This window comes from Aspergillus pseudodeflectus, assembly GCF_044049435.1.
Source record: "Aspergillus pseudodeflectus strain CBS 756.74 chromosome Unknown BJX68scaffold_5, whole genome shotgun sequence".
In the NCBI taxonomy this organism is placed as follows: domain Eukaryota; kingdom Fungi; phylum Ascomycota; class Eurotiomycetes; order Eurotiales; family Aspergillaceae; genus Aspergillus; species Aspergillus pseudodeflectus.
Genome location: NW_027263781.1, coordinates 1,007,947 through 1,022,271, shown reverse-complemented (window position 1 = coordinate 1,022,271; position 14,325 = coordinate 1,007,947). Strand labels below are relative to the sequence as shown.

At 50.1% G+C, this 14,325-nt stretch overlaps 4 protein-coding genes across 4 annotated transcripts; 3 read left to right on the top strand and 1 right to left on the bottom strand.

Annotated features, from left to right (window-relative positions):
- Window positions 1-213: 213 nt before the first annotated feature.
- BJX68DRAFT_166082 (recombinase RAD51) lies at window positions 214-1,889 on the top strand. The gene is made up of 4 exons (XM_071036951.1): window positions 214-524; window positions 603-682; window positions 755-822; window positions 876-1,889. Exons 1-4 carry the CDS (start codon window positions 438-440, stop codon window positions 1,685-1,687), a joined length of 1,047 nt encoding a protein of 348 aa, XP_070903582.1. The 5' UTR covers window positions 214-437; the 3' UTR covers window positions 1,688-1,889.
- A 115-nt stretch (window positions 1,890-2,004) lies between these two features.
- On the top strand, window positions 2,005-6,330 carry BJX68DRAFT_228631 (nucleoporin Nup120/160). The gene is made up of 3 exons (XM_071038895.1): window positions 2,005-2,751; window positions 2,815-4,950; window positions 5,000-6,330. The coding sequence occupies exons 1-3, from the start codon at window positions 2,109-2,111 to the stop codon at window positions 6,223-6,225; spliced, it is 4,005 nt and encodes a 1,334-aa protein (XP_070903581.1). The 5' UTR covers window positions 2,005-2,108; the 3' UTR covers window positions 6,226-6,330.
- Window positions 6,331-6,719: 389 nt separating this feature from the next.
- abcB (putative ABC multidrug transporter) lies at window positions 6,720-12,166 on the bottom strand (the record flags this gene model as incomplete). Its single annotated transcript, XM_071042631.1, has 16 exons — window positions 6,720-6,837; window positions 6,917-7,171; window positions 7,250-7,630; window positions 7,688-7,768; window positions 7,826-8,444; window positions 8,506-8,621; window positions 8,668-8,739; window positions 8,798-8,921; window positions 8,973-9,314; window positions 9,368-9,530; window positions 9,580-10,361; window positions 10,417-10,650; window positions 10,725-11,004; window positions 11,060-11,286; window positions 11,337-11,874; window positions 11,942-12,166. 16 exons carry the CDS (start codon window positions 12,164-12,166, stop codon window positions 6,720-6,722), a joined length of 4,557 nt encoding a protein of 1,518 aa, XP_070903580.1.
- A 1,269-nt stretch (window positions 12,167-13,435) lies between these two features.
- On the top strand, window positions 13,436-13,903 carry BJX68DRAFT_228624 (uncharacterized protein). Its single transcript, XM_071038894.1, has one exon. It carries the CDS (start codon window positions 13,451-13,453, stop codon window positions 13,688-13,690), a length of 240 nt encoding a protein of 79 aa, XP_070903579.1. The 5' UTR covers window positions 13,436-13,450; the 3' UTR covers window positions 13,691-13,903.
- The last annotated feature ends 422 nt before the right edge of the window (window positions 13,904-14,325 follow it).

Genomic DNA, 14,325 nt, shown 5'->3' with positions numbered 1-14,325 from the left:
TAACAGCGCCATCCAGGCTGAATTCGTGTAGATGAGAAAAGATCAGGGCTAGGCCATTGTATTTTTTTTATTCGCTGACAATCACATGAATCCTGAACATTCGTAATCAATGAACACGAGAAGCAAAAAGCTAAGGCTGCTGTCGCTGCCTGAAATCCACGTGACTTCGTGATAGCCCGACGCGTCCACATCCTCATGCCCGTGTCAACAAGAGAAGATTATAGGAATACTGTCCCAGCAACCATCGATTCCTGCTTCGGCAACAAAGCTATAGAGCTAGAAAGTATCAGTTTAAGTCACCTCCCGAAAACATCACTTACCCTGACACTGCACTACACTGCAAGATCTCGACGCGCCAGCAAAGACGCGTTTTGAGCCAGTGGCAAGCTTTACAAAAGTTTCTGCAACTTCCTCCCGGCTATACATTTTGATCGGAGATGACAGCAGATATGGAGAGTCAGAATGACATCGATGACAGCGGTCTTCCAGGTCCAGGCGCTCCCACTCCGCTCTCATCTTTGGAGGTGAGAAGTTTCGCTACAGTTGGATGAGCAGTGACTGCTTGTGTCCACGGTGGAAGACAAACTGCTAACATGCTTTAGGGAATGGCTGGCTTGACATCCAGAGATATCAAACTGTTTGTAGATGCGGGCTATCATACTGTTGAATCGATTGCATATACGTACGTTTTGTCACCTATGAGAGAACCTTTCGCATTGAAGAAGTAACTAACGCGCTTTCTTGTTGATTGCAGGCCGAAACGTTTACTCGAACAAATCAAGGGTATTTCAGAGCAGAAAGCCACTAAGATTCTCGTCGAGGGTGAGTTTCAATGACAAGTCTTGAGGGAATATCATCTGACAGCATGATTTCAGCGGCAAAATTGGTCCCGATGGGCTTTACGACGGCCACCGAAATGCACGCGCGACGAAGCGAACTCATCTCGATTACAACGGGGTCTAAGCAGCTTGATACTCTGCTCGGGGGTGGCATTGAGACGGGCTCAATTACGGAGATATTCGGAGAGTTCAGAACAGGAAAAAGTCAGATCTGCCATACACTCGCGGTTACATGCCAATTACCTTTTGACATGGGCGGTGGAGAAGGGAAGTGCCTATACATCGATACAGAAGGGACATTCCGACCAGTGCGCCTGCTAGCCGTTGCCCAGCGGTACGGCCTTGTCGGCGAGGAGGTTCTGGATAACGTGGCGTATGCGCGAGCGTATAACTCGGACCACCAGCTTCAGCTGCTTAACCAGGCGTCTCAGATGATGTGTGAGACACGTTTCTCTCTCTTGGTCGTCGACTCGGCTACCTCACTGTACCGGACGGACTTCAACGGTCGCGGTGAGCTGTCGACCCGTCAGACGCACCTTGCCAAGTTCATGCGTACCCTGCAGCGCCTGGCTGATGAGTTTGGGATTGCGGTCGTCATCACGAATCAGGTTGTTGCGCAGGTTGACGGTGGACCAAGTGCAATGTTCAACCCTGATCCTAAGAAGCCTATCGGTGGAAATATCATTGCCCACGCTAGCACGACAAGACTGAGTCTGAAGAAGGGGAGGGGTGAGACGCGAGTGTGCAAGATATATGACAGCCCTTGTCTTCCGGAAAGTGATTGTCTCTTCGCCATCAATGAGGATGGTATCGGGGACCCAAGCCCAAAGGACTTGGAGAATGACTGAGACTGAGAAGCTGTTGCTTTTGAGATTTGACCATGATACGACGATTGACTGACTCTGATTCATACCTCCTGCTTGATTGTATTTGTTGTGCAGTACATATTTTTTATTCGTATAGTAATATGGCGGACGCATATTGTGACCCTGGAGTTAGCTAGAGATAGAAAATATATCCAACTTACTCTAACCAAACGTTGTTGCTGATGTTATTGTTGTTGTGAATGAGAGTAGACTGAAGAGACAGGCGGTGATGCGCACTCCAACGCCAAGACTTGTTTTTTCAGAGTTGCGGAAGAGCTTCAACTCAGCTTCTGCCCTGCCAAACTCCGTCGGGTTGCTACACTCTCGTTTTTCTCGCCCGCCTGACAATGGAGGTCTGATCTGACAATTGAAATTCGTGGAAGGAGGTTTGCTGCCATTCGACATGGCCAAAATTTACAAAGATACCCAGGTCGACCTCCGGCCGTACTCGCCGAGCACCGTCGTCAACATCCCGATCCCAACACAAGCAAGCGCTGCCCAAACCCGCGCACGATTCGCGATCTCTTCGTCCACAGGCCTAGATCAAGTGGTCGCGAAAGATGAGGACGAATTTGCTAGACGATACCTCGCGACGCAGGGCTCTGTCTACTTCCGCAAACGCAACGTTTACCCGCGAGCGTTTCTCTGGAGAGTCGTCAATGAAAACAAGGTTCTCGAGATACAATGCGTTGACCTGACGAAAGGAGGGACGGAACATTACGAATACAATGTTGCCATGCGCTTGGATTTCCAGGAAGAGATTCTGCCGTCATGTGTAGCTCTTGCGGACTCGGAAGAACATGAGGTGCTGAATGTGTTTGTGATCACGGCTTCAAAGGAGCTACACACTTTGGCCTTGCGCCCGGAGTTCTTCAGGAGGACAGCGTCAATTGACGAAAATATCTCGGATTGGTGCAAGTCGTGCCTTCCGGCGCCATTGACCTTCACATTCCCGCATAGATTACACGCGAGCAGTCCGCTGGAGCTGTTCATCTCCCTTGACAATGGTGCGCTTCTGCGCTTGACACGGAGGGCGGCTGATGATGGTATGTTCTGCGATTTGATGGTTTGACATCCAATAGCGTGTTACTAACTCTGTGTGGTCCAAGGCTCGAATTGGTCACCCCTTACCCTCGATGAGAGAACATGGGGTGCTTCGCTCCGTGGTCTGGTTAGGTGGAATGCGCAGACTTCTCTCAAGTACGGCGGTCGCAATCTCGATGCCAACACAGCGAACGCGATCGCAACCACCTCCGATCAAACATACGTTTTCGCAGTCTGCCTAAACCACTCAATCAAGATCTGGAACCTCGCGACGAATAAGCTAGTAGCAACGAAGGATCTGCTTAACCGAGAGATTCAACAGCCGGATGCGCTGTCATATGCACTGAACCCGGCGGAGTCATCTTTCATTCGCGTCTTCAACGCCGAGAGAGCTCTGGACGGCGAATATCGCTATTATGTCCTTACATACTCGCCCTTCGAAGATGGATGCTTCAAGTTTTGGGCTGTCAAGGGCGGCTTGACAACTCCATTGATTATCGAAGACCTTTTCCCTAAAACTCCACTACGGCCACTGGACCCCGATTCTACGGGGAGTATGTTCTGGAGTATTGCAGATTTCCAGATCAAGCCCGCGGAAGAAGGAAAGGGGATGGAGCTATGGCTGCTATGGCGCAACAGCGGTCTATACCAACTCTACACATTACACTTCAGTTTTGAGACACTGGTATCGGACTGGGCGAACAACTGGGTCTCTGCCGGCTCCGATCTACGCAGACAAGAGCCTTCGCCGCGCATGGCGTTCTCTGACGTGGTGGATCCAACAGAGAAATGGCTCAAATTTCTTCTTCAACCGAACAGATTCCCGTCAGAGGTGCTCGAGACTGCTTTGACAATCTACCAAGAAGCCCTGAAGCCTCTGTCTTCTTCGAGCACGCTGAAGAAGAGCGTTCCTCTTTCCGAACGACTTTGCTCAACGATCGCGGCCACGGTGTCTCTTCGCAAGTTTGATGATGATGAGATGGACTTCACACGATTCCGCACTGATACGGACTCCAAGTGGCGGCAATTCTGGCAGATCGTAGAGGATCTCAACAAGAGGAGATTCGAACCTGTCAATCTTGCCTACGACACATTTTACGAGACTCCCTGGATTCTTCTCTCGGACAGCTGCGCAGTAGTCCGGGAATGCAGCTCAACAGAGCTCTTTTTGCACAATCCCGGACATGTGCTTCGAAGCGACGGCGCAAAGATTGTGGACCGATGGAGGCACCGAAACCTGTCAACGGAGGTTGGCGACCTGTTTGAAGAAGCGTCGCACCTGATGACGGTGGCTGCGGACTTTAGGAAGCGATTTTCAGGTGACCTTGAGGCATTTGTTCATGGTGCCATTGAGGCAGAGATCTTTGCGGAGCCATCTTCCTCTGTCCAGGATAGAATGGAAGTTTTCCGTGAGAGTTGCGAATTCGCAGAGCAGATATCCGAACAGGTGTATGACAGTCTGGTCTCTGAAATGAACCAGCGGTTGAACATATACCAGCTACCTAGCGAAGTCTTCTATAAGATTCTTGAGACGATTCCGGCTGGCTTCCCTGGAAAAGATTCCGACCTGCTCCCTACACATTTTGGAGTAAAAGTCACTGTGAACGGCGTCCAGGAGACGATTTTGTTTACGCGCCAGATTCTCATTGATTTACTGGTACTGGTAGTTTTCGTGGACGGTGACGTGCAGCAAGAAGAGGGCTCGACGTTTGATGCAGTTGAATTGTATGTCGAGCTGGTTACTCTGCTCCGGGAGTATGAAATGATGCATTGGCTGAGCTCAAATACGCGGAAGAGCACTGAGAGATCGTCGACAGATGACTCGTCAGTTTCCTCTTTCTCTTTGGTCGATTCACATTCAAGCGGAAAAGGTGGAAGGAATGCGACTATCTTGGAGGATCTGTTCGCGGCAGACATCAAGCCGCGCCAAACAGTCAACCTTCCTCAAAGTTATACACTTACTCTGGGCATTCGAGATGTGTTATCCTGGGTGACTCGTCCAGGAGAGGTGGCCTATCCGAACGCCCTGGTCTATATCCAGTGCGACTTGATCGCCAAGGGCAACATTGACCTTGCCTGGGATTTCCTACGATTCCAGGCAAGCACATCCTGGTCGACTTACGTTAAGGGTCGCCTTTATGTGGCCATGTCCGAGCTTGACACGGCAGCCTTGTATTTCAGAAAAGCTGCATATCTCCTTTGTAAGTTACGGCCCGACCTTCGACCTCAATCTGTTGCTAACTTGTCTAGCTTGTGGAAAGCCGCTTGGCAACCTGCACGAGATGTCCTCGACACTCCTTGATATTGTGGCTGTAGATTGCTTCCATAATGGCCTACCGAAGTATTTCCAACATGTGCTGTCAATCTTCGAGCAGGTCCGCGCATTCTCTCATGTCGCCGAGTTCGCCAGCCTTGCATTGCAGGCTCTCGCTAGTGAACATGCTAGCGAGCAAGACATAGAAGTGGCACGATTACAAAACGACCTTCTCTCTCGCCTGTTCTATGCCTCTCTACAAACCTGCCAATTCAACCAAGCATATTCTGCACTTTCACGGTACAGGGACCCCGCGCTGCAGAAATACGCCCTGGGCTCCCTCATCACAAGCATACTCGCTGCTTCCGGTTCTGGCAGCGCTGGCCTTGAGCAGATCCTTCACTTCCCTACCTCACTCATCCCCAATATCGCCTCTCATGTCGACGAGATTCTTTCCTCCCTTGCCCGGAAACAGCCCTCGTTTTCTTCTCTTCTAGACACGAGCAACAAATGGGCTCAAGGCACGGTCGACTATCAGAGAATCCTCCAAGCATACCGCATCAAGCGCGGCGACTACCGCGGCGCCGCAGAAGTTGCGTATCACAATGTCGAACGTCTCCGCCAAGCCCGCGACACTTCCACGCACCACCTAATCCTCTCAAAAGCTAAAGCAGGCGACACCTTCCACCCTCCCCTCGACGAGGACGACCCAGAGAGCAACGAAATCCGTCACGAGCTTCTATCCCTCATCAACCTTCTCGCCTGCGTCGACAAAAGCGAAGCCTACATCCTCGTCGACCGGGATGAACAATCGCGCCCCAGTTCTCGCCGCCGCTCAAGCGTCAAACCCGAAGACGAAGACGGAAACATCTTTATGGACGACGCGGACATACCTACAGCCCGCCACGGCTCGATCGCCGGCCTCCGATTCTTCCCGGGCAAATCATCCTCCAGCACCACGAACCCCACCAAACCCCCATCATTATCCTTCCCATCCGCCACTACCCCCGCAGGATCAACAACGGCATCAGCTGGCGCAAAACAACCCTCACATTCCGTCCCGCGCCGCAGAGTAATCGTCACTCTCGACCACCTGCGTCGCGAATACCAGTCCGAACTCGACCGCGTCAGCAGGATCGAGCGCGGGGATTGGGAGTTTGGTCTCGACGGTGATAACGAGGAGGTCGAGGCTGATAATGATGATACGATGTTGCTTGCTTGAGCTTCTCGCTTAAGCTTGGTTTAGTTAGTTCGGTTAGTTAGTTGTTGCTCTTGGTCGGTTGGGCTAGGCTGGAGCTGGAGCTGGAGCTGGAGCTGGAGCTGGAGCATCTTTTCTAGGTTTTAGCTGTCTTGATATGGTTTCAATTTGCATTATCGCACTACACATACCGCGTGCCTCTCTGTCCAAGTCTCTGTCTCTATTCTAGGTCTACTCATATTGCACGATACTCGGGTTGATTATGGATCGGCTCTGCATTTTTTTTTAATCGGACTAAATGAAGAGACTTGCATCTTGTGGTTAAGCTGTTTTCTTCCATCTTTTTCTTCCCGTAGTTTTTGTATGGGCAGGAGACGGTTATGTTAAACAACTCAGGTTCTCGATTTCACATGTACTAGCGGTCTAGATGGTACTTTACAATGCATGGCATATACACTATTCAACAGTATCCAGTAACAAAAGCATAATAGGAACTAAACATTACACATCTGATCTCACTAAACATAAGCCAAGGTAGGTGAAGCAAGCTCATAGGTGCTGAAGAATGTAAGAAGGAAAACAGAGCGGAAAAATTCAAACAAAACGCAATCCCACCGTGTGTGAGGGGGCACCTCACTATACCGTGGGTGAGGTATATATACCATGCTATCTAATCTCCTCAATCCGATCTTCATGATTCTCATACTTCTCATACTTGCTGTATCCAAGGCCGAAAGCCGAACCGGAGGCGGGGTTGGACCCAGCATAGTAGAGTCTTCGGAAATGAGACCCATCCTGGGATAACAGGTCATATGGGACTCCGGTCTCGATGACCCGTCCTTCCTCGAGGACGACGACCTTGTCGTAATCGAGGATGGACTCGAGTTTGTGGGCTACAGTGAGCACAGTGTGAGAGCTGAATTTCTCGCGGATTACGCGCTGCATTAGTTCGTCTGTTCTCGTATCGACACTGTTGCTGCGGTTAGCTTCTGAGCGAGAGCCGGATGCTGAGAGTTCGAGTTTCAGGGGTGAAGGGTTGGGGACATACTTGCTCATGGCTTCATCAAGGACAAGAATATTACCGGGGCGGAGAATTGCCCGGGCCAGACAAAAGAGCTGTCTCTGGCCGTGGGATAGGTGTATTCCGTCTATGTCTGCGTCTAGACCGCCGCCCTCGAGAACTTTTGTGTGCAAATTGACAGTTCTCAATGCGTCAACGATTGCCCGGTCTGAGATGGTGTCTGTACCTATAGGGTTGGCGTTGAACCGCACGCTTCCCTTGAGCAAGAGAGAACTCTGAGAGACGCCATTGAGGCGTGCGCGAATTTCCTCCCGTGGAATTCTGGTAATGTCGATGCCGTCAATGGTGATGCTGCCGCTTCGGAGATCGAGCATTCGGAATAAGCTCATTATGAGCGAGGTTTTGCCACTAGTTGAGCTGACTTAGCGGATTGTCTCATAGATGGTAGGTATTGAACTGGCTTACCTTCCCGTCCTGCCGCAGATTCCCACTTTCTCGCCTGCCTTTATCGATAGGTTGATATCGCTCAAGACAGGTTCCGAAGCCCTACATGTTGGTCAGCATCAAGACATTCCGAAGGGGGTGATAGTGGTCGAAACCTACCTATATTCTGCAAACAGAGACTTGAATTCAATATTCCCCTCTGCTGGCCACTTCGGCGGGATTGGATCCCGCTCTGTAGGCAGGTTCTCAGACTGAACGGTCTCAGTGAATGTTTTGACTCGTTGAATAGACCCAATATGAGTTTCGAGGTTGGTCCAGAAAGTCACAAGGAGCTTGATGCTCTGGCTGAACATGATGACATTCAGGAGCGCTACTCCGACATAGCCTGCACTGATATCCCCTCGCAGAGTGACCACTAGAGTGATAAGTAGTACCGCGACTCCGGCAACCACTAGGTCGAGAGTGAGTGTGAGCCATCGCTGGACAGCATAGAGAAAATAGAACGGCCTCTGGGAGCGGTCTAGAAGCTGATAGTGCTTCTCCTGTAGTGACTGTTGCCAGCCAAACGCTCGCAGATTAACCAGTCCGCTGAGCGTATCTGTGAAGTGAGAGTATAGTGGTGCTTTTGCTTCCAGGTCTAAGAAACGTAGTTGTCTCGACGTTCGAAGATATATCTTTTGTATGAGGTAGACGGTAAGAAGGACGAACGGAAAAGAAATAGCGGCGTATTTGGAGGCAATGCCCATGAATACCATTTGGCAGAGGCAGAGAACAAAGACTGTAGACATCAGCCCGTGGAACTTGACAAAGTAGGGGTTATTTTTTATCGGAAGGCCTACTGGCAAATGTATTTATGGCAGCAATAGGGAGCTCCATGTCAATCAGCTGTAGATCTTGGCTGAATCTGTTGAGGATAGAACCGCTGTCTGTGATGGAGAAAAACAACATTGGTGCACTGTCTTGCTTAGTACGCCTTTAAGAGTATATTGGGTAGTGGTTACCTTAGGACCGTCTTCAGAAGCTTCCTATGAAAGACTTCGCCCGATCGCGGCACCATCGTGATGATCATTTGCCTAAAATCAAGCGATGTGAGCCACAAGTGTCTCGGAAGCAAGTTGATAGAGTACGAACCATGCACCGGCGATCAAACAAAGCATTCCTACTACACCAAGCATCGCGTATATTCCCAAATAGTACCCGGTATCCCTGCCTGGATGGGTTTCGTCGGAACTAGCCCACCATTTCACCCAGATGCCTAGAGAGTAAAGTTAATATAAGAACGAGAAATAAGCAGGCATCCACTTACTTGGGAAAGATATCGAGAATACGAAACCAGTGATTGCAATGCCGAAAAATAGGGTCGAGAGCCACCCTATAGAGCGAACATAGTATAGATAGACGGTGATATCTCCCTCGCCCCTATGGCTTCTTGATTCTGTCTCTAGGTCTTTCTCCAGGGAGTAGACAGATACAATCGCTGGATCTGCTTTGAGCTTTTCGTGAATTTTGACATCTGTATCGGAACTCTCCAACGCAAAACTCGAGATATAACCTCCGGCGGAGTCGAGGGCCGAGAAGCTGCCCTGCTCAGTGATGTACCCTTGCTTATCAAGAACCATAATATGGTCCGCGAAAGGAACGCGTTTTACTGCAGATCACTGATCAGTAATAGGTTTCAGACTATTGAATCTGAGTACTCACCGGAAGAAGAGGCAAGCAGTACTGTTGTACCCAGAGACCGTAGGAGGCCATGGTCTCCTAACAGGTGCAGAAATATATGGTTCTCCGTTTCTGTATCAAGGCTATTAAACACATCATCAAGGACAACAAACTCTTTCCTGGCATAAATAGCTCTCGCGATGGCCTGTCTGGACGTTAGTTCCTGAAAATCCGAGAGAATGAGAAAGACCCACAATTCGTTGGCTTTGTCCGCCACTGAGCGAGATCCCCTTACTACCAATAACAGTCTCGTCTCCGCGAGGTAGTTGTTCAAAGTCCTTGGCTAGAGCGCAGGCATTTATAACGGATGTATACCAGGCTTTGTCGAAGACTGACATCCCCGTTATACACTCCTGGACTGTCCCGTTCATATGCCATGGTGACTGGTCACAGTAGGCTATGCTCTCAGTCGATAGCTGAATGGTTCCTTTCCAACAGGGAACCTCGCCGAGAATAGCTTTAAGCAGGGATGATTTGCCACAGCCAGATGGCCCAATCAACATTGAAAAGCCCCCAGTCGGGATCGTCGTGGTCACATTCTTGACATCAGCGTCCTTCTCGACGTCCCACCCGAATGTTCCATTGTGAACTGCAACCATACGGGTAGGAAGTAGCGATGATGAGCCTTTTGAGGTCTCAGAGCAGCCCGATTCACTGAGAGCAACGTCTGAGTGCCCGACAAAGGCGAACTGCTGAGCCTTCAGAGAATAAGAGGGGTGGATCAGCATCTGATTCCTTGAGTCGACATGGCCGTCTTTCTCCAGAAACATTTGTATTCTCGCGAACGAGCCAACAGCGCCGGCGAATGCCATTAACGCCATGACGAGTGATAGGAGCGGATCTGCCAGAAGCGCAAATAGCGATAATGCGGTATACACCGTGGTTGTATCCAAAGCAGAAGCATTGCCTCTATTGTGCTGGATTCCAACAAAGGCGCCAAAGGCGAATATAGGCGCAAAGATCCGTGTTAGCCAAGCTAAGCCAAACAAAAATTAGCACTATTATCCCCGTACCACAGCACAATAGCTCACCAAAAGCCATATTCCAAACCAGCAGCTTCCTAAACTTCCTAGAAATGTCCAGTTCTTCTATGCGCAGACCGTGGACCAGTCTCAATAGAGAGGACTGGAGGCCGAGCATCTTGATACCTTTCATGGAGCCCAGCATTGAAGCAGTCGCGGATATGCGCCGCTCAATGGCTTCAAGCCACATTGCCTGCCTGGCAACAACCAAGCCCATCATTATCATGCATCCTACTAGGGCCACTATTATTGCATCCGGAATATCATTAGCGAGTTCTCTATACACAACCGAGACTTGGACGAGTCGAATGGCTTACCCACTGACACCCCGACTGGAACAACACACGCTATACCTAACTCTCTTTCCAAAAGGAAGACTGCAAGAGCTATTTCCGCAACGTTTGCCCATATCTCGTGCATGGTTTGCAAGCCTTGCACAATGCGCTCAATGTCTGCGCTCATATGGGTTACTGATTCAGCTGGGTCGGCATCTTTGAGGTTCAGTGTGCACGCCTTTTTGTAGACCATTGAGACTATAGCTCCCCGAATCATTGTTATAGCGCGGTATGTTAGATGTTGTTGCTGTCCCATTGTAATCTGTCGAAGCCAGTGTTAGCGTAGTGGATAGCTATATTGTGGCTGCGGTACTCACCCCCATTCCAGCATACACTAAAATATACGCTCCAATCAACCCATATCCTGTATTGTTTGTTTCGTTGGTCACCGGCTCCACCGAGAACGTAAGTGACCGATGTAACAGTAGGGGTTGGCAGAAGTTTAGGGCGGCGAGAAGGGCTCGCGGAGGAAGGGCTGCGCAAATCTGCCATTTGAACGTCTTGAACGTGACAAGGAGAAAGGTATTTGAGCTGCTTTGTGTGACTAGGGTCTTGTTAGTATAATATGGATTACGAGTATACTTTGGGTGTTACCTTGACTCCATGAAGTTTCCAGACTCGAGTGCAGCCGCTCCGACGATAGTTGCTTGTCGAGAACAAAGAGATCATCAACGACAAGAGACCGTGTAAGCCCCTTCTGAAATAGAGGATTTAACCACCAGAAGAGAGTTTTATTGAAGATTCCTGCAGTAGCCTCAGGTGGATACGCCCTGTATCCCTCACGAAGGATTGGCCTTTTTTCCACAGCTTCAAGCACAAGCAAGAAAGACTTCAGGGCAACGACGACGGAGGTGATAATCGCAATCGTTTCGCTGACCCCGCAAAGTTGCCGAAGCCAGAGCGTCCTTGTTTTTGCAATGTCGAAGAGAAGGGTGATGAAGAGGTAGACGTTGAGGACGAAGGATGGGGTGACGGAGAAGTTGTGTTCGGTGTAGGAGAGAAGGCCGAGAAGAAAGCAAGCGAAGGTGAGGAGAGCGTTGATCGGTATTGAAGCATCGGTACGCGGAATAGATTGGCGAGCCCATTGAGTCGTCAAGACCAACTGCACGATTCCCAGGCAAACCCATAGAGACTGCACAGGTCGCGCAAATAGTAAGTATACTAAGAAGGATCGGAAGCACCATGGACTTGTCACTCACCAGTTTTGCATACTCCAAGGTCGACGGTACCACCTTGCGAGGCTTCCGAAACAGATGCCATAAGCGCCATGGTAGAATCAGTACAATTATAGCCAGAGGTAGAGCACCCAGAATGAGTTCCTCAAAAAGGAGAGAAAAGTCAAACCCTCCTCGGCATAAGGGTGGGATTGGACGGAGGGAGTCGTCCGCCTGTTGGCAGAAGGAGAGAGGGGATTGAAGCGCCATCACTGCCCGCTACGACTTTCACCCTAGAGGCATACCGCGAAAGGTCTATAATGAAGCCTTATAACGAGAGAAACTCCCTTTGATGGCTTGCGGGTTTCGGATTGATTTTCCTGCTCGGTAGCTATTACGTTATTTGTTTTTTTCTTGCGTTCAAATGCGCTAGTTATAGCGGAGCGAAGGATACTCTGCGAAGGGGCTTGCTACTCACATAACCTTGGCAGTTCGCTGGATATACTCATTACGAAATCCCCTTTTCACGGCTTGGGTGAAAACCGACGGGCGCCCGGCTGGGTACCTATAGGAACGTACCGATATAGGTCCACGGTGGTTCCTCTGTCGCATTTTGAGCCAATGAAGATTAACAAGATTGAACGTCTGGCTGTTCCATCCTCTTACTAACTCGGTAGCTGAGCCCTAAATCTGACCTGCACTGCTGCTGGAGCCAAGTGCGCATCAGTAGATAGGATGCCAACATCGGCTCGTGTTGGCAGACTTGGATCCCGATTCGTGTTGTTCCAGTGCCATATTGCCGGCGAGTATTTGGGCCCTACGCGAGGGTATATCTGCAGAGTTCGGAGGTAGTGGCAATAATCCTGGCCCCTCGCGTCTTGCGTGTGACGATTGACCTCCTCGAGCAAATCCCCGACCAACACGAGGAGATATGCTGTGTAACAAGAACCCAGTTACCTCCTAGGCGATCGGTCCTGTCTTCCCACGCAACAATCGCTTTGTCGCTTTAAATTTCCGATCTATGTTGGTGCGCGACTCTCATGCATGGTAAGCGCTTGTTGATTATGGATCAGTCATTTTGCCTCCACTCCAAGACTGCCAATGTGGTGGGCGCGCGCCACGAAAGATGCCTGACAAAATTGCCGGATTTAAGGAGAAGTTGTATCCGTGCCTTTTCGAACCAGATGGACGATGAATTCCCGCTTATGAGTCGACAAAGGGCGCACAACATTGACCAATTGAGAACCTGGTGAGGACAGATTTTACCAGGTGCTCGCTCGGCGAGTCTCGCACTGATCGCTTCTGCAGACTCTGGTATCCTATCGGCTCAGATCTTGAGATGAATGTTGCGATTCGGACTGACATGGGATCACCAGTTTGCACCCGTGATTTCGTTCGGTTCCTTCATCATCCATCGAGTCATGCCCTTCAATTTTCAGCTCTGAATCATTTTGCTCGATTGAGTAATTCTGCGATGGACAACGGCTGGTCGAGACTTCGCATTAGCCCTACACCCCTGCTTCCCACTGCAGATGGCGCGAGAGAAGGAGTTCGATGAGAAGAACCGAAGTTTGCGGCCGGTGTTTGCTGCATTGGCTAAGCCAGGAGAAATCAGGTCGGGATCCATGTCAGGCTGAGGCGGGGGTGCAGGACGAGGCGTCGCCGGACCGCAGGCCAGAGTGGTCAGCCTTCCTTACTTCTTCAGCGCATAACGCTCCTATTTGTCACAAACATATATTAATAGTCTTTCGTGGCGGCGCGCGCCGCGTTGAAGATCGCGATCGCAATCCATAATTTCGTTCACTATGCCGTCATCTAGGGTTACAGGCAGGTACCCAGTCCCACTCATGCTGGCAGGCGCTTAACAAGCCTTGGTGTGGGCTGGGCTCTCAATGGCTGCATAGGAGACTCGGAGACTCGGTGATTTGGCCGAATCACAACCATTGTCTTGAATGTCTGGAAAAGGCTTTCTGCAGTGAAAAAGATAGTCAAAACGTCGTCCGGCTTAGCTTCGCGACTAGAGTTGCCACGAAGGTTTTTGAGGATCGATTTAATTTAGTTCCCTTTAGTCTGGGCTGGGCGTGTCGCTGACCATACCGGAAGAGGAATGATGGGCATATCAAAAGTTTGCAGGTTCAGGGCTGGACCTCACCTGCGGGGAACAAGAAAAAGCAAATCCAAGATGAGTCGATGACTCCAAGTCACGTCTTTGGTCGTTATCCTGTCATATGCATCCATTGCAGTTCATTGCCTAGTATGGATAATGACACAGCTTCGTGTGGGCCAGACAGCATGCAACTCGTCTGTCATTATCAGCGGCGGTTAGTTGTGGCCGAAAACCAGATTATGAAGAATTCGGTCTCCTTGCTTCCGTACGGAGTACGTACCTACTGATGCTAGATTTCACCGCGTTCACTGCCACTGACCAT

Bases quoted from the DNA above. Each gene is read 5' to 3' on its own strand.
- BJX68DRAFT_166082 (XM_071036951.1), top strand. From the start codon at position 438: ATGACAGCAGATATGGAGAGTCAGAATGACATCGATGACAGCGGTCTT. The intron at 525-602 runs GTGAGAAGTTTC...AACATGCTTTAG, and splicing joins CTCCGCTCTCATCTTTGGAG to GGAATGGCTGGCTTGACATC. The intron at 683-754 runs GTACGTTTTGTC...TGTTGATTGCAG, and splicing joins GTTGAATCGATTGCATATAC to GCCGAAACGTTTACTCGAAC.
- BJX68DRAFT_228624 (XM_071038894.1), top strand. From the start codon at position 13,451: ATGAGAAGAACCGAAGTTTGCGGCCGGTGTTTGCTGCATTGGCTAAGC.
- BJX68DRAFT_228631 (XM_071038895.1), top strand. From the start codon at position 2,109: ATGGCCAAAATTTACAAAGATACCCAGGTCGACCTCCGGCCGTACTCG. The intron at 2,752-2,814 runs GTATGTTCTGCG...GTGTGGTCCAAG, and splicing joins ACGGAGGGCGGCTGATGATG to GCTCGAATTGGTCACCCCTT. The intron at 4,951-4,999 runs GTAAGTTACGGC...TAACTTGTCTAG, and splicing joins AAAAGCTGCATATCTCCTTT to CTTGTGGAAAGCCGCTTGGC.